The sequence below is a fragment of the Hermetia illucens genome, chromosome 7 (genome assembly GCF_905115235.1).
Source record: "Hermetia illucens chromosome 7, iHerIll2.2.curated.20191125, whole genome shotgun sequence".
In the NCBI taxonomy this organism is placed as follows: Eukaryota; Metazoa; Arthropoda; class Insecta; order Diptera; family Stratiomyidae; genus Hermetia; species Hermetia illucens.
Window position 1 is genome coordinate 9416883 of NC_051855.1, and position 19378 is coordinate 9436260.

The 19378-nt window shown below is 46.5% G+C and overlaps 1 protein-coding gene across 4 annotated transcripts in view; it reads right to left on the minus strand.

The window, feature by feature from the left end:
- The window catches only part of LOC119660791 (adenosylhomocysteinase-like 1), a 66585-nt gene extending 47447 nt beyond the window's left edge, over positions 1–19138 (minus strand). For 2 of the 4 annotated variants that reach the window (XM_038069598.1, XM_038069594.1), the window contains exons 1-2: positions 18786–19137; positions 2166–2668 (exon numbers count right to left, since the gene is read on the minus strand). In XM_038069598.1, coding sequence (XP_037925526.1) covers positions 2166–2315 — 150 coding nt within the window. In that variant the 5' untranslated portion in view covers positions 2316–2668; positions 18786–19137. Of the gene's footprint in view, positions 1–2165; positions 2669–18114; positions 18746–18785 lie in introns of those variants that run through there. The other 2 variants (XM_038069595.1, XM_038069597.1) reach the window with 2 other exon arrangements.
- Between the last annotated feature and the right edge of the window lie 240 nt (positions 19139–19378).

Below are 19378 nucleotides of genomic sequence, written 5' to 3' on the forward strand. Positions count from 1 at the left end.
GACTGCTCACGGTTTCAACCTTGCGCTGGAAAAAACCGAAGTAGTCATCCTGACCAGAAGGAGAATCCCGACCTTGCGTCCCATATCGATCGGCGAGTTGACTATAGAGTCAAAACCAGCGATTAAATAGCTTGGTTTATTGCTCGACTCGAAGATGAGCTTCTTCGAGCAAATCAAAGCAGCCGCGGACAGGGCTGCAGCAGGAGTCGCGGCCTTGAGTCGGCTAATGGCGAATGTCGGCGGCCCTATATCAACTAGGAGACGTCTCCTCATGGGAGCAACGCAGTCCGTCCTTCTCTATGGTGCGGAGGTATGGGCTGATGCCCTTGACAAGGAGGTGCATCGTAAACGCCTCGCTCAAGTGCAGAGGCGGGGAGCTTTGCGAGTGGCGTCTGCTTATCGCACCGTCTCCGAACCGACTGTGATGGTGATTGCGGGAGTGATCCCCGTTGCCCTCCTTGCCAAGGAGCGCAAAGCTATCTATCGCCGTAAGAGCGAAAACTTAAGAGAAGTGGTTGCCCGTGAAGAAGGTCAACGCGCCCTTAACGAGTGGCAACTTTCTTGGCAAAATGAGCCAAGGGGCAAGTGGACTGCGCGGCTCATCGACAAATTAGACCCGTGGTTGAACAGAAAGCACGGTGAGATTGATTACTTCCTTACCCAACTTCTAAGTGGGCATGGAGGTTTTCAGTCTTACCTGCACAGGGTTGGGGAGGCGCGATCTCCTGATTGTGTGTTCTGCAATAGGGTGGCGGATGACGCTGAACACACCTTTTTCTCTTGCGAGAGGTGGAACGGCCTCCGCCAGCAGCTTTATGCAGACACAGTGGAGCTCTCTCCAGACAACATTGTCAGAGAGATGCTGAAGAGCGCTGGCAGCTAGAATCGTATTGCGCATTATGTTCGGGCTCTTCTTACTACGAAGAAGATTGAACTCGACCGGCAGAGGGATCGGACGGTAAGGGGTTCCTTGAACTAACAACTCCCTTCCTCCCCTCCCCTCCCGTTGGTGAAAGGAATTCCCTGACTTGAAGGCTCCCAAAGCCGGGAGAGCGGGAGGGCTAGCCCGAAGTAATGTGTCAAACGGTTCCAGGCTAGTTCTCTGATGACAGGGAGGTGTTTAGTTGGTAGTCCGCCAGCGTGCTGTTGCGGGAGTCCAACACTCTGTGCGTAAACGCATTCACCTACCCTACTCCAAAAAAAAAAAGCTCCGTATGAATGAGGGTGATCCCACCCGGAAAGTCTATGGGGACAATATCCATGGTAGAAAAAGAAGACGAGGCAAACCCCGCCTAAAATAGAGCGATGGCGTAGGTCGGGACGCCAGACAGCTTTTAGGGATATCGAATTGGTGGACCTCGGGGCAAAACCGGGATGTCTGGAGTTCCTTATTAAGGCAGGCCCAGACCGGATACCGGTTGTTGCGCCGTTGATGATGATAATGATCCCCATGAAACAGGCACAATCACTGTCAGCGACAGTGATCTGCCCAGAACTGAGCGATTTAAATACCTCTGGTCAACGCCATCAGCCAGTGGAGAACTGCGTTCCGAAATCGCTTCACACATTAATGCAACCTGGATGTAGTGACGTTCTACAACTGGGTTCTTTGTGATCGACGTATCAACGAATGTCTCAAATCTAAAATTTGCCGGAATGTCGTCCGTTCTGTCGCTCTCTGTGGTTCTGTGTTGGCCGACTATAAAAGACAATGAACGACGTCTTGCGGTAATGGAGACGGCGAAACCGATCACAACGAGCCGGCCCCGCTTGTGAACAGGACAAAGGCTAAAGAAAAAGGAGAAAACTTTTATTTTATGTCGAATACTTTTTTGCTTTGGAAGGGCCTACGGAAATTAAAATGGCTCCTTTTTGTTAATTTACTTTGTTTTTGTAATTCAGAAAAGTTTTTTTATAAAAACTGAAATATTTTATGTTTCATTTTATAGGATATTTGCAACAGTGGTCTGATGTCGAATATTGTTTTTGGGTCGCTATATATTGTGATCAAAACATAGAGATGCTAATAGTTGGGTACCGCCCTAGTGAGATATGGGTATGCCGGGTCGCGGCAGTTGCGCTGAATATACTGTCGCTCCGCATAGATGCGGTCGTACCTTAATAACAATAAATGTTCCTTTAAAGAAAATATCTGAGTCACTCACCTTAGTATCAGAACCAGGATCAGTTACTGGACTATCCGAAACTGTCGTTGAATTAGCTTTAGTGCCAAGCGTAATCGACGGATTATTCTCGGAATGTCCGCCTAAATTCGGTGCTTCGGATAGGCTGATTGTTACAATTTGGTCATTCATTTTTAATATCACTTTTTTCAATCCAAAAGTAAACACGCACGTGAATGATTATATTTTTTTGTATATATATACGCCCGTACTAATTAACGAACTGATTGTTCACTCAAAATATTTATTAAATACAACTATTTTTTATACACATACCCATACATAACGGGCCGATTGGAAATAACACTCAATTGAATTTCATGGATTTTCCCTTGATAATAATACTGAAAAGTTGTCAGCTTATTTAGCAGATTTTTCAAAATACTTGGTTGCTCTTTTGCTTTATATTTCTGTTCTAGTACTTCAATCCAGATCAGTTATTGCAAATTGATAATACGTCGTTCATGTTTTGTCGTGTAGACCATCTGAAAAGGAAATTGAGAAAATGAAAACAGAGTCAATTTGAACAATTTTCAGATAACTGAGTCGGTTTCAATTAAGTAAAAACTCTACCTCACTACCTTTATATTATATTAAAATGGACGTGCTAACAAATGGTGGAATACAGGTCCTTGGTTGGCATGTCAAGTGACATGCCCACGGCTCTTGTTGCAAACAATTACAACTCTTTTCGCGCAGCAGGAGCAGCATGAAAGTGAACCCCAACTGACAGCTCAGCAGGACGTCTTCTCGATCCCTGGTGTTACCGAAGAGAAATTTCGGGAAATCTGCAGACGTACTGGGGATAGCAAGGCTCCGGGATTGGACGGAATTCCGAACCAGGCTCTGAAAGTGGCGGTCAAGGCCAGACCAAGGTGGTTCGCAAGCACATTCGAATCGTGCATGGCGGAAGGAATATTTCCCGCCCAGTAGAAGAGGCAGAAGCTGGTGTTGCTATCGAAGCCCCAAAAACAACCCAGCGTGCCATCTTCATATCGCCCTATTTGTCTCTTAGACACCATGGGGAAAATGTTGGAGAGGGTGATATACAACAGGCTGCTCCCGTTCGTCGAGCTTGCGGGTGGTCTTTCAGAGCGGCAATATGGGTTTCGGCGAGCCCGTTCTATGGTCGATGCAGTAGCAAACGTCGTGGAATTGGCTCGAAATGCAATGGCCATGGGCAAATGCTGTACTCTGGTGATGCTGGACGTCAAAAATGCTTTTAACTTAGCCAACTGGGGCTGGATTAAAGGCGCTTTGGCCAAACTGGGTGTTCCTAGCTACTTGGCTCGGGTCATCGAGAGTTACCTTTCGGACAGACTTCTCGGGTACGAGACGGACGACAGGCCGAAGGAGTACATTGTGGTTAAGCGCGAAATTGTGAGCGCTATAAAAACATTGGTTATAAGAATTAGATTTAAGTATTATTTATTAGATTAGATTAAGTTAGAATAAGTAAGTAAATAAGCCTTCTCGCGCTCTAGGTGCAGGCGCAGTTTTTTTGAAATATATGTCCAGTTTTTTAATCATGAATTGTCTAGATCTATGTGTAAAGTAAATACACCGAAAAAAGTAATGTCAGAGAAGGTCGGGCAGGCCAAACATTGTAATAGCCACCCGTTTTTTTTTTTTTTAATTATGACACATAAGCTACATTTAGGCTAGTAATAAGCAACAAACGCTATGTATTTAATGTAAGTCACTGGTTTTTAAATAAATGATTTTAAAATGAAAAAAAAAAAATATCAGCCAGTGGAGAACTGCGTTATGAAATTGCTTCACGCATAAACGCAACCTGGATGAAGTGGCGTTCCACAACTGGTGCTCTTTGTAAAGATAAAACGCTGGCCAATTAGCATATTTATAAGAATGCCAACCGGGAATTAATGAAACTAGTCGCTGTCACCCGAGCAGACCATTACAAAAATCGTTACGGTAAACTGGACACTCGAGATGCCGAGAGAAATATGTATCGACTTGCCGAAAGCCGAAACGAACGCACACAAGATATCGAACACTTCTGTTGCGTTAATGACAAGAACGGTACTTTGCTTACCAACTGTCGAGCCGCGACGGATAGATGACAAGAATACTTCGAGCAGATTTCAACTGAAGAATTTGCTCATCCTCCACTTCCACAATCATTGCCGACATTTGGATCAGTTCCATCAGGTAGCGTAACTGAATTCAAGGAAGCAATAAAACGAATGAAATCGAGGAAAGCCACATGACCTGATGACATCCCATCTGAGTTCTGGAAAGCGAAGAGCTGGGTCCCAACAAAGTGGCTCAGTAAATTCTTTAATCTGGTTCTTCAGGAGGATAGAACACAATCTGACTGGCAAGAAAGTACCACAGTTCCAACATGGAAAAAGAAAGGTAGTCCAGCAGGATAAGCAAATTACCGTCCGATCCGGTTACTTTCCCACACCATGAATATTTTTGAATGCATTCTGCACAACTGTATTCGCGAAATCATTGGAATAACTGTGAATCGAGTCGGACTTGTCAAGAGCTGCGAAACTGCTGATGGAATACACGCTGCGCGGTTACTCATGAAGAAACACCGTAAGAAGTATCGCCCTCTTTACATTGCGTTCCACAACTGGTGTTCTTTGTGATCGACATATCAACAAACGACTCAAATCTGAAATTTACCGCTATTCCGTCCATCCTGTTGCCCTCTATGGTTCTGAGTGTTGGCCGACTATAAAAGACAATGAACGTCGTCTTGCGGTAATGGACACATTTTGACCACATCCGAAATGAGGACATCCGCGGTCGATATGGGGTTGCACCAATCGTGGAGTAACTGCGAGAGGCGCCTTTGATGGTATGATCACATTCGCGCTAACGAGAATTCACTTGCCAAGATTGGCCGGAACATCGAAGTCGATGGTGAAGGACCAAAAGGCAACGGTGACTTAATACGCTGGATGGGAATTTAAAAGCCTCGAGATTGCATCCAGATCAGGCATTTGATAAAATAAAATGCCGAAACTGATCACGACGAGCCGACCCCGTTTAGGAACAAGACAAAGGCTGAACAAAAGGAAGATAACAGCGAGTCGATCACCATACTCTACAGAAGTGTCGATAGCACACCTTCTTGCATTATCGGCATCATGCTCTCTCGCCACATCGGAAATACTTGGAAAGGCGTCCAATTGAAACTCCGTTCAACATTCCACGAATACCCACCATGGCGTACTCGCCCTTTAGAACTGCGTCCTTCATCTTAGGGACCAAAGAATAGACGACAGACCCAGGGCATTTTCCCGCATATAAGCAAGTTAATCAACGAGTACATCGTTTGTGATTTCTCGTAAATGTAACGCTCCATCAGCCGTTGCAAACATTTCAGGGAGAACGTGTTCTAAAAACTTTTGTGTTTGAAAAATAGATCATTTTCACGATTTCTTTCAAGCAAAACAACAAAACTATTTTATGGGATCATTATATCATCATGCATACATTGAGTAATTTACAGTATTTATTGAAAAATATTACAGTTGTGTTACATATAGCCATAAAAAAATGCAGTGACTAAAATTGTGGCGAACTGGATCATCTAATCGAAAGATCAGTTAATTCGTTTCAACTTCAGATCGTTTATAAAACGGGTTTTCCCCTTTTAACTATTTTATAATATCTCAGTGAATTTTATTCCGGTCAACTGGATTTTCAGGGACACATTCTTAGGGTTATAAAATTAGGGGTTAATTAGGGTTAAAAAATCGATATCTTTCAACGTTACAACTGGAGTTAACCCCTTAACACGTTGACTGCGGGCGGGAATAAACGTAGCCCTTCTTGATAGCGGAATTTCTTTAACTAGTTTTCCTTCCAAGTTGTGGGTCTTAGCAGTGTTATTTCCCTTACTAGGTGCTTCAAAGAGAGTATCAGCGCAGTTTTACCGCAATTATTTTTATTGACAGTTTGTAAACAGTAAACGGTCTAGGCCTGCCTTAATAAAGAACTGCAGACATACCGGTTTTGCGTCGAGGTCCACAAATTCGATATCCCTAAAAGCTGTCTGGTGTCCTGACCTACGCCATCGCTCCATCTCAGGCAGGGTCTTGTTCGTCTTCTCTTCCTCCCATAGATATTGTCCTCATAGACTTTCCGAGCTGGATCATACTCATCCATACGGATTAAGTCACCCGCCCATCGTAACCTATTGAGCCGGATTTTATCCACAACTTGACGGTCATGGTATCATAGATTTCGTCGTTATGTAGGCTACGGAATCGTCCATGTAGGAGGCCAAAAATTCGCGAACGCGGCCAAGAGTTCGCAATTTTTCTTGCTAAGAATCTAAGTTTCCGAGGAATACATGAGGACTGGCAAGATCATTGTCTTGTACAGTAAGAGCTTTGACCCTATGGTGAGACGTTTCGAGCGGAACAGTTTTTGTAAGCTGAAATAGGCGCTGTTGGCTGACAACAGCCGTGCACGGATTTCATCGTCGTAGCTGTTCTGGGTTTTGATCTTTGACCCTAGATAGGAGAAATTATTAACGGTCTCAAAGTTGCAGTCTCCCATCTTTATTCTTCCTGTTTGACCAGTGCGGTTTGATGTTATTGGTTGGTTGGTTTTTGGTGCTGACGTTACCACCATATATTTTGTCTTGCCTTCATTGATGTGCAGCCCAAGATCTCGCCCCAATGGCCGCCTGCTCGATCTGGATGAAGGCAGTTTGCACGTCTCGGGTCGTTCTTCCCATGATGTCAATATCGTCAGCATAGGCCAGTAGTTGGGTGGACTTAAGGAGCATCGTACCTCTTGCATTTACCTCAGCATCACGGATCACTTTCTCGACGACCAGGTTAAAGTTAAGGCATCCCCTTGTCGTAGACCGTTGTTGATGTCGAATGGTCTTGAGAGTGGTCCTGCTGCTTTTATCTGGCCTCGCACATTGGTCAGGGTCAGCCTAGTCAAGTCTCTCACGGCCGTGTACAGTTTTACCCTGGCTATGCTATCATAGGCGGCTTTAAAGTCGATGAATAGATGGTGCAACTGTTTTCCATATTCCAACAGTTTTTCCATCGCTTGCCGCAGAGAGAAAATCTGATCTGTTACTGATTTGCCTGGAGTGAAGCCTCTTTGGTATGGTCCAATGATGTTCTGGGCGTATGGGGCTATCCGGCCTAGCGAAACAGAGGAGAATATCTTATAGATGGCACTCAGCAACGTGATACCTCTATAATTGCTGCACTGTGCGATATCTCCCTTTTTATGTATGAGAGAGATAATGCCAATCGTTAGGCATTGATTCGCTGTCCCACACTTTGAGCACAAGTTGATGAACCACCTGAATTGCACGGACTGTTTCTCCTAAACTTGGTGGTGGTGGTGGCAGTATTTGTCCGTCGTCTTCAGTTGGCAGGACCTCCAACTTGCCGATGTTCTGGTTGTTCAGTAGCTCATCAAAATACTCGCTCCAATATGCCCATTCTGTCTGAAATCAGATTTCCCTCTTTGCATTGTCAGGATGAACATCTAGGTGTGTAAGGCTTCATCCTGCTGACTTGTTGGTAAAGCTTACGGCTCTGGTGTGGTTGCTCCCCGTACTTTTCTAGTTCACAGACTTGTTGGTTCTCCCAGGCTTCCTTCCGGCTTCCGTCTGTGAAGTCGCTTCTCCGCTCGACGGAGTTTGTGATAAATCTCATTTGTTGATGCTTCATCTCCAGATCCTCTGTTGAGTGCGGTTATTGGGGCATCCATTTCACTCTTACGGGTGTTACGGAGGGCTGTGTTGTGACCGGCTTCAGTTTTAACTCTCACCTGATTGACAGAGGGGATTCTAGGTGGTGTTGTTATTCGAGCTCGGAGCACCATACCAACGAGATAGTGATCCGAGTCTATATTGGTCCCCCTATATGTTCTGACATTCATCAAGGCTTCGATTAACACGTGGTCAATTTGGTTGAAAGTGGTCGCGTCTGGAGAGGGCCATGTATGTTTGTGAACCGCTTTCCGCGGAAACCAGGTACTTCCAACAACCATTTCGTGTGACCCTGCTAATTGAATAATTCGCAGTCCGTTATCATTTGTATTTTGAATACGGACTCCTTTCCTATTTGGCTGTTAAAATCCCGAAGTATGATTTTGATACCATCTCTGGGACAGGCTTCGAGGGTTCGTTCTACTGCCTCGTAGAAGGTATCCTTCTCCGACTCTGTAGTCTGTAGGGGCGTGAACGTTAATGAGGGTTATATTTCTGAACTTGCCTCGCAAGCGCAGAGTGCATAGCCGTTCACCTATGTTTTCAAAGCCGATAACAGCAGGTTTCATTTTCTGACTGACTAAGAAACCTATTCCGAGCACATGGTTTACTGGATGGCCACTATAATATATGGTGTAGTGACTCTTCTCCAGGAAACCGGCCCTTGTCCAACGCATCTCCTGTAACGCTGTTACATCAGCCCTATATTGGGACAGGATATCGGCTAGCTACTCAGCAGCTTCATCTCTATACAGGGAGCGCAAGTTCCATGAGAAAATGGGCAAATCGTATTCCGTTGTCGTTGCCGGGTTCGTCGTTGTGTAATCCGTCCAGTCTGAGGGTTCGTAACAAGTTGCTTTCCGTGTAGGATTGTCAGCCCTACCCAACCCCCAACCTGGAGGACCAATTGGTACAATTTGTGCCGTTTTTAGGAGCGGGAGACTAGCCTTTATCCTTCTCCGTCTGTATCTCTTCGTTAAGAAAGAGCTCCCAGCGGTCACCACGTGGAGGTGGAGATAGGGTTTGGTAGTAGAGCCGTTTTATGCTCATTCGTGGGTGCCAATCCACGTTTCCCCCTGGGACCTATACTACTCTTTGACCCTCTACCTCTTTTTAAGGTTTTGTGTGAATCGAGACGGTGTCTGTCTGTCACACTCGATTTGTTCAGAAACGGCTAGACCGATTATCACGAAAATTGGTGAGAATATGTAATCTGGTGTTCCCTTTACATGCAGTAAGTGGCGCCATCTTGTGTTACGTTTAACGGGGGCTCCCCATACATGTGAATGGAGGGTGCAAATTTTTTTTTCACAGAATGTAGCCATGTGGGGGTATCAAATGAAAGGTCTCAATTAGTACTTTTCGAAACTGGTTCAATATTTGATATTGGGTAAAACATAGGGAAATGAGGGCTCAAAATATGACCCCCAAAAAGTGTAACAGGTCTCGTTCTCAGAACCTATCCAACCGAAAAATTTGAAAAAAATCACAGTGATGCATCTCTACGAAATCTAGGCCTCAAAATATATCCTGTTCCGATATCTGCACAAATAAAGTTTATAATAGTATATTTCCACATTTTGGAAACTTACCCGGGACCCCCCGTATGTTCATCTCAGAAGTACAAAATTTGGCATGCGTGTAATGAAGAACACAATGCACAGTTTGGTTAAGTTTGAAGAAAATCAAACTATTATTAAGAAAGTTATAGGGAGTAAAACTTTACAATTTTTTGTCAATTTCGTGCACTCTACAACCAGCATGACGTCATCATCACATATCAATTCGTCAATACCACAACGAAATGAGTCCTTTTGAATTGGGTCCCAGAGAATTATTTTGTTTTAGTTTTTTAGTTATTTGTCAACCAGACATGTGTGTATGTAGGTATATAATGAATTGCCGCCGAGCACAAAAGCGACGCTCCTCCTTCCTGTGGAATGTCGCGAGGTTGAACATCGGGAAGTTCGTTGAAGCTCTTGGAGCAGGTGATGTCGCAGCCGACACCGTCGTAAATTTAGTGATGAACTTGATAACGACGACGTATGAGGCTTCCATGCCCCGCCGTTCGGCACAACGTCTGCATGCTAATGAGGAGGCATGCGCCATGAAATATAGACCAACAAAAAGGAGTCTCCGCAGCGCTATAAATAAATGTGAATGAGGTGAGCGAGGACTCGTGGGGACTTGGTTATAAGCTTCTCACCCAGAAAATCGGGGCTCTGCGAAGGCCCTGCTTACTGAGTACCGACCAGATGGACCGCAATGTGCGGGCATTGTTCCGCAGACATTCTGTGCGGGTTGATGTCAATACCGAGGAAAGCGTCGATGATTGCCCCCTTTTCACAACTCGAAGAAGCGGTTACCACTATGAAAAACAAGAAGGCCACAGGTCCTGATGGCATTCCGGCGGAAGTTCACAAACTGGTGTTCGGTCAACGCCTAGAATTGCTGCTAGAGGCTTTCAACACTTGCTTGAAGGAGGGCATTTTTCCTTGTCTCTGGAAAGTGGCCAGATCCGCGCTGATCAGCAAGTGTAGAGAAGACCCAGAGCTCTGATTTATCCCCAAGGCAGTTCTTGTTCAGAATCGGGAGATCCACAGTGGATGCTATTATGGAGGTCGTAGATGCGGTTCATCGAGCCGAAGCACACAACCGCCGATCTCGACGAATAGAGCTTCTCATAACGCTTGATATCAGATATGCCTTCAATTCCGTAAGATGGACAGATATGCTAGGCACATTGAAAAATTTCATTTCACGTGCCAAGTTATCTCTTACGGATATTGAGGGATTATCTGAAAGACCGCTCCCTGCTCTATGAGACGTTAGGGGGGCAAAAGAGGATGGAAATCATGTCGGAAGTAGCACAGAGATCCATCCTAGAGCCGGACCTCTGGAACGGTTCCTATGATAGTCTGCTGAGACTCGATATGCCCGAAGAGTCGCACCTGCTCGGTTATGAAGACGACGTTGCGGTACTTGTCGCCGGACGCACTACTGAACTGCGCAAACAGACCTGGCATATTGATGGGACTGCTCACGGTTGCGTTGGAAAAAACCGAAATAGTCATCTCTACCAGAAGGAGAACTCCGACAATCCGTCCCATATCGATCGGCCAGTGACTATAGTGTCCAAACCGGCGGTTAAATACCTTGGTTTATTGCTTGACTGGAAGATGAGCTTCTTCGAGCAAATCACAGCAGCAGCGGACAGACCTGCAGCTGGAGTCTCGGCCTTGAGTCGGCTAATGGCGAATGTTGGAGGCCCTATATCTACTAGGATACGCCTCCTTATGGGAGCAACGCAATCGGTTCTATGGCGCGAGAGATGGGCTCCCTGAATTGGGTCCCAGAGAATTATTTTTAGTTTTTTAGTTATTTGTCAACCAGACATGTGTGCTAATGAACTTTGCGGGTAGTGCCTAATTCAAATAGATATAAGAAGTAAATCGGAAAGATGAGTACGACCAATTTATATACGTGCATATATGTGTACAGTATTCGGAAATAGGCAGTTTGTTTGTTTGGAGGGAGCGTAATATCTTTGGCTGTAATATGTACGTATGTCTCGTAGTTTGGAAAAATATGAAGGATTATGTTGGATTTGTAGCTATATACGGATAGAAAAATGTGTGTTGAAATTTCTTACATAAGATTAACCCAAAACCTTTATACCTAAAGCGCGATCTTCCGGTATTCCGACTTGTTTACCTACCTAAAATCCGACTTTCTTTAATTACTGGATGTGTTATACAGGGAAACCCCAGGTAATTACTCAGGAGAATGCAATTACATCCAGTTATTTGAGATGCATACACAGCTTCTTAGAATTGTTTTATTATTTTAAGATTTCTTGAAAAACATGATGCGTCTTATCATTTTTACCGGCACTGTATACGGAATCAACAAGGGCGAATCTTTTTTACCGGTCTTACATTGCAACTGGCTCCTGGACTATTCTGCCGCTACTAGTATTTGCATCAACCCATTATGGTCCCTCGCGTAATTTTAAAATCCAATTCTTTCTGCAATTCCGATACCAACGTTCCGCAGTTCAGTTCCTCAACTTGTTTTATTTTCAAGCTTTGAGCATAGTGTGGCGCGGCAAATAGATGGCGCGGAACTATCCACTTTGCAGAACTCGCCACGGGAGCGGAAGACTAGCGAGGAAAGTGTGCCATGAGTTAGGGGCAGAAAGAAACACATGAAGCGAGATGATTCTCTTCTGCCTCTAACGTGTAAATAGTCGTTTGCTCTTACTGATTCATTAAAATTTAATAAATCCTAATTATTACATCTATCGAGTATTGATTGTAAAAAACCTAGTCTATGTTCCGGTGTACCTAAAAATTGTCGTTTGCAAAGAAATGGACTATTTTAGTTAAATTGGTGACCCCGTAACAAAAAAAGAGTAACGGATCTGAAAATTAAAAAAATCCATTGCCGAGAATTCGATGTTGTTTGACTGTTTTGTGACTCCTAGTTGGATCAAGTTGACATTCTCTGGATTAATCCAGGCAAAGAAATTCACATTAGTTCCTATGCAAGAATTTGTCCATGAAGGAAAACAAAATTCTCATATCCCATTACTTGTGTAACTGAGAGCAATTCGTTTGCAGTGACTGAGGCCGTTCAACAAGTGGCGAATGCGAAAATTGAAAGTGTCGGCTATTCACACTGTCAGAAGACTCCGCCACCGTTGTTGCAATTCTGACTCGCAGCAGCGAACTCATCATTTGGCACGTATCCAGAACCACTCGGAGAGCCGACGCATCAGAAGTTCAACGAGCGTGACCATCTTTCAACATTGGCAGCAGCAACCTAGAAAACGAACGATTATTTGGCAACCGCGGTCTTAAACTCAAATAAGGCCACAATTGACTTCATCTCAACAGCCACCGCTATCAGGCAGAAGCCGAAGACACCGCAGCAGTCACCAGAGAAGCAGTCTCAGCCACTAGAGACGCCGCCGCCGCCTTCACCATCAACACCGAAGCCGTTGCCGCCAGCGCCGCTGCAGCCGTCGTCACTTTCACCGCCGCAGCAGCGAATCATTGTTGTATTTTTTTTAATTTTGTTGTTCGAATTTTAATTTGTTTTAGTTGAATTTATTTATTAAAAAAAAAAAAAAAAAAAAAAAAAATCAATAAATATTATGCCCGCTGCAAGAGACAGCGTTCAGGCGTTTTAGGTGCGGATCATCGTTGGTTGTCCGCTCTCTGGGCGAAGTTCTGGGAAGTGGTTTCGGTCTGCGCTGAAAAGCGTCCGCTTCGGTGGTGATTTCTTTGTACGTGCGTGAATTTGTAGGTTCAGCCTGCCGTGTAGTTAGAACAGTTTCACTGCGTTTTCGTTTTAATACTCGCGTCGAAAAGAAGTTTCCTATTTACTAGTCAAGATGTTGATCGACAAGAAAGACGCGGCAGGCCCATCAGACCCATAAGTGACCGCCCTCGTTGTGCGTGTTCCTCCATTTTGGCGACGGAACCCGGAGCTGTGGTTCATACATTTGGTAGCGCAGTTCCAAATGTCCGGAATCACATCGGACGCGACCCGCTTCAATTATGCGGTGGTCGGCCTGGATGAAGAGTCGATTCTTCTGGTGTCCGATGTAGTGAAGTCGACATCATACACGCAGCTCAAGAGCGAGTTGATCAGGCGCCAGTCGGCAAAATTAGACCACTTGCTGGCAGGTTTAACGTTGGGTGATTGAACTCCCAGCCAATTGCTTCGCGAAATGAGGCAATTGGGTGGGAGCAAGATCGGCGATGACCTGATCAAGTCGCTCTGGCTGCGAAGGGCTCCCGGAGGGCACCCAGGCCATCCTCGTTGGCGTCTCCGGTTCCTTGGAGGAACTGGCAGCGACGGCCGACCAGGTGCAGGAGGTGTACGTACGGCCAACCATGGCGGCCGTTCAACCACCGTCGGGTGAGGTGAGCGACTGGAGGCGCGAGATAGCCGCTTTAACAGCCAGTGTGGCCGAGATGCGGGCGACGTTGGACGCTCGGCGTTCGGGCGCCAGATCGCGAGCTCGCTCACAGTCTGCCACTCGAAAAGGGCGTTCGGGTAGCAGGTCGTCGGAACAGTCCACGGACCGAGGGATTTGCTGGTACCACCGCAGATTCGGCGATAAAGCCACCAAGTGTACTATCCCTTGCAAATTCACGCCTTCCGCAAAAAACTAGGTCCGCGGGGGGTCCTGGCGACGGCCACCCAGAGCGCAGCGCCACGTCGCCTAACAAATTACGACCCTCTCAGGAGGCGCAACTACCTCATCCATACTGGTGCGGAGGTTTCGGTTCTTCCCGTACCTCGGCAACGTCAACTTTTTCCACAACCGCTCAAACGTGCGGCAGCAAATTCCTCCCTCATAAACACATACGGGTATAGGCAAGTGGACGTGAGTCTTGGCTTGCGTAGGACAGTTTCGTGGCGTTTCATTCTGGCGGATGTCAGCTTCCCCTATTAGGCGCAGACTTCTTGTGTCACTATGGATTGCTGGTGGACTTGCAAAATAAGTTCCTTATAGACCCCACGACCAACCTTAATTCGTCGGGACAAATGGTATCTCAACCAGGCAATAATCTTTCCGTTCTTTTAGAAGACATTACCGACTCTCGTGTTCGGGCACTTCTCCAAAAGTTCAGCCAGATTACTACCGAGTGTAGTCTCTCAAGACCAGTGAAGCATAATGTGCAGCACCACATTATCACTACTGGTTCCCCGATCTTCTAGAAGGTGGGTCTTCTACCATACCAGAAACTGGCTATTGCACGGAAAGAGTTTGAACAACTCGTTCAACAGGGTATCTGCAGGCCCTCAAACAGCTGTTGGTCTTCCCCACTGCATATGGTCCCTAAGCCAAACGGCGAATGGCGCCCATGTGGGGATTACAGAAGGCTAAATGCACAGACTGTTCCTGACCGATATCCAATTCCACTCATCCACGACTTTGCGCATCACCTCGCGAATTGCCGCATCTTTTCGAACTTGGACTTAAACAAGGCTTATCACCAAATCCCAGTAGCTCCTGAAGACATTCCAAAGACGGCAATATGTACACCCTTTGGACTCTTCGAGTTCACCCGAATGACTTTCGGATTGTACAATGCGGCGCAAACCTTTCAAAGGTTCATTCACTCAGTCCTGCGAAACCTCGACTTCTGTTTCGTATATTTGGATGATGTTTTGGTCGCTTCTTCCACTGAGTCTGAGCACTTAGCCCATCTCGAGTGCATTTTTCAACGTCTCCTTGAGGCCGGTTTAGTCCTAAACGTTGAGAAATGCAAATTTCTCCAAAAACAGGTGAGATTCCTGGGCCATTTCATTTCCCCTCAAGGAATACAACCCGACCCAGACAAGGTGCAAGCGATAACAAGCTACCCGCGTCCAAAGACAGTGAGGGAGTTGAGGAGGTTCTTGGGCATGCTAAACTTCTACCGTCGTTTCCTGCCCAAAGCCGCCGATCACCAGTCCATTTTGAACGCGTACTTGTCTGGCCCCAAAATTAAGGACACACGAGAGATCGTGTGCTCTGAAGAGGCTATCCGCGCGTTTGACAAATCCCGTCAACAACTGGCCGACGCTACACTCTTGGCATTCCCTCTGCAAGATGCACCCCTAGCCGTTTTTGTTGATGCCTCAGACATCGCAGTAGGTGCTGCCCTTCACCAAAAAGTGGATCAAGTTTGGCAGCCGTTGAGCTTCTTCTCGAAGCAGTTGAATTCCGCTCAACGGAACTACAGTACCTACGATCGCGAACTGCTCGCCGCGTACCTGAGCATCAAATACTTCCATTTCTCCCTAGAAGGCAGGCCGTTCACAGTGTTCACGGACCATAAGCCTCTCACGTATGCTTTGAAACAGAAGCCCGACAAAGCGTCCCCCTCGTCAGCTTCGACACCTGAGCTTTATAAGCCAATTTGCGTCAGACATCAAGCACGTGTCCGGCAAGGACAACATAGTTGCTGACGCTTTGTCATCCCCGCCTCACTCGATTTCTCGGCTATTGCCAAGGCGCAGGAGGATGACGCAGCACTTCAGAGCCTCAAATCCAACCCCAAATACAAATTTCGGGAGTTGCTCATCTTCGGCTCAAACCCCTCTCGCTGCTGCGAAGACTCGGAAAAGGGACCTCGGCCATACATTCCGGCCACCTTTCGCAAGGAAGTGTTCCACGCAGTTCACAACTTAGCGCATCCAGGCATCAGGACAACAAATCGGCTAGTCACCGAGAAATACTTCTGGCCCTCTATGAATAAGGATGTCAATTCCTGGGCCAGAAGTGTAAAGTCTCGAGGCTTGTAAGGAAAGAAGTGGGCTCATTCCCCCGCACTACCAAGCGGTTCCACACAATACACCTCGACATAGTAGGGCCTTTGCGAGACTCGCACGGTTATAGGTATTGTCTCACAATCATCGACAGGTTTACGCGGTGGCCTGAGGCAATACCTCTGAAAGATATTACGGCGCAATCATGTGCCGAGCCCTCTGTCGGGAGTGGATAGCTCGCTTTGGCGTCCCTGCAGTGGTCATCACTGACCAGGGAATGCAATTTGAGTCAACCCTTCTCTCCGAGTTAGGCAAACTCCGTGGTTTTAAACGCCAGCGGACTACTGCATACCACCCGCAATCCAATGGGATGCTAGAACGTTGGCACCGGACGCTGAAAGCCGCCATTATAGCACGCGACGATCCGTCCTAGTCCCAAGTCTTGCCTCTCGTCCTACTCGGCCTACGTACAACCCGCCGAGAGGAATTTGCTGCCAGCCCCGCGGAGCTAGTATACGGGGAGAACCCGAGACTCCCAAGCGATCCGGTTTTCGACAAGAGATCGGGTCTCACAGAGTCGGGGTTGGTGCGTCTGCTGATGGACAATCTCCGACGCATTAAAGCCACACCACCCACCCGACACTCGTCCACACCTGCCTGTTCGCCCAAGGAACTGGACACGTGCACGCACGTTCTGGTCAGGACGGATGCCGTCCGGAAGCCGCTGCAGTATCCATACGAGGGCCCGTACCGCGTTCTCGAGCGGGGAGAACATTTCTTCCAGCTCGAGATCGGTGGACACAAAAAGGCGGTCTCTCTGTCCAGGCTGAAACCCGTGTCCGCCCCGAAGCAGCGTCGTGTCCGCTTTGTGGATTGACGGTGAACGAAGTTCCGGGATCGGTCGCCGAAACCCCTAGGTTTCATCTGGGGGCGGAGTGATGTGGCGCGGCAGGATTCGCAGCATACGAAATTTATTTCGAATGTTGCGAATGCCAACAAATAGATGGTGCGGAACTATCCACTTTGTAGAGCTCGCTACGGGAGTAGAGGACTAGCGAGGAAAGTGTGCCATGAGTTAGGGGCAGAAAGAAACACATGAAGCGAGATGATTCTCTTCTGCCTCTAACGTGTAAATAGTCGTTTGCTCTTACTGATTCATTAAAATTTAATAAATCCTAATTATTACATCTATCGAGTATTGATTGTACAAAACCTAGTCTATGTTCCGGTGTACCTAAAAATTGTCGTTTGCAAAGAAATGAACTATTTTAGTTAAAATAGGATCAGCTGCTTACTTTCTATCTTACCAGCCTCCATTAGAGAGATTCAATGCTACTCTGGTCACAGGGTTGCCGTACACAAGGTCGTGGTTCAAATCTCACTGGTGGCAATGGGATTTCTATCGTGATTTAACGTTGGATACCAGTCGACTCAGCGCTGAATGAATACCTGAGGCAAGTCAAGGTAATAAACTCAGGCCAGCGCAATGCATTGCCTGCTATAGGATACTGTAATACTGTGGTGTACCGATACTGTCTTGAATGAAGTGAAGAAAGACACTTCATCCATCGGATTGTTGCGCTAACGTTGATTATTATTAATTCTACTCTGTTTACTGTTGTCCTTGAACTAACAAACTCCAATGTTTGTCTATACACTACGTTCCATTCACAAAATTACCAACAAGGCCAACCCTAACTTCTCCCATAACCCAGGGATTGCCGAATATATTCAAGAAATCAAAAAGTACATAGAACCCTTTCTAACGCGGTGCCCACGACATAAACCGATAAGAAATGAACAACCCCCCCGAACCTCAAGTGAAACAAACTCAAGCTCGTACACTTGTTTTTATGACTTTCGCTATTGAGCGCTATTAATCTCCATATTGGGTTCCACCCACAATACAAAAAACATAATTCCAGCAATTACCTCAAGAAAATTTTCTCTGCCAACAAATAACTTGAAAATACGCCAAGAAACGACATATTTTATGGTTTGAATGCTTTGATCCTTCCACCATTCACCGGCGTCCCTATTTGAACTTGGAGGAGTGGGTGGTGGAAGGTGGAAATGTCTAATAATCCTTGGGTCGCGTTCAATTCATTTCTAGATTAATGATCAAGCCAGAAGCGATTCGAATCACACTTTACTGCCTAGAACTTAGCCTTGTGCATTTCGCGTCCGCCGTTCGAGTAATGTTTGTTTTGGGTTGTCCAGCTTGCCCCTACCCCTGTTTACGGCATCGTACTGCGTTCACAGGATTTGTATGGGGTCTGTAGCTTTCACACCCGCTCTCTGAGTCCATAGACTTTGTCTGACCACGGATCCCCCTGTCAGTCAGGTGTCTCCAACTGAAGACACATCATCACGCTATCTCCGGCATAACTTGCCGCTGGAAATTAAACGAACCTAGCACCGCCCGTCAGCCCTGGAGGGCGCAACTCGCACAGAAACTCACTCATGGGCAATGGCGCGGCGAGACAAGTGCACTCGCTTCACAACTAAAACACCACTTAAAGTCCCGAATAATTCCCGGAAAACGAGCAAAATACAACTGGAAATACGGGAAAACCAGCCGGAATAGCAACACGGATACATACCACTCAATTTCTCGGATGTTTCTTATGCGGAAAGGACACAAGGCGCGCAGGCCGGGATTATGGGCGCGTTGAAAAACACGAAAACTATTTCAACGACACTTGCTAGCGCAGAACGCACGGTCGTGACAGACGAACTGACTTCAAATGACCCAAACGCGTTCTAGAGCTTCCTTCACAGTTACAGACTTGAATACATCGAATTCCAGTTGCCAGCGTAGCCGTAACAGCCAACAGCACTGCTCTCAAAAACAGCAATACGCCAGGCTATGCACCGCACACACCACACGAGCCGTCCTTTCGAATTGACAGCCCACAAATCTCTCTGTCGAGCCCGGATCCCACAAGGCAGATTGTTCCCACCGCAGGTAGACACTAAAGAGCCACCGCACTCCCCCTTACCCGTGCTAAAGCATTGAGCATGAGCGAGATATAACGAAACTCGGATCAGCTGTATTTGACAAGCCGCCGGGATTACCAACGTATTGGTGAGATTTGCACGTTTTTGCCTATGAATAGGTGAATGCGTGAGACTACTTCTGGGTAAATGGATGACCCCGGCAGTAGTGCCAGAATAGCAACAGCCATGCGAACGA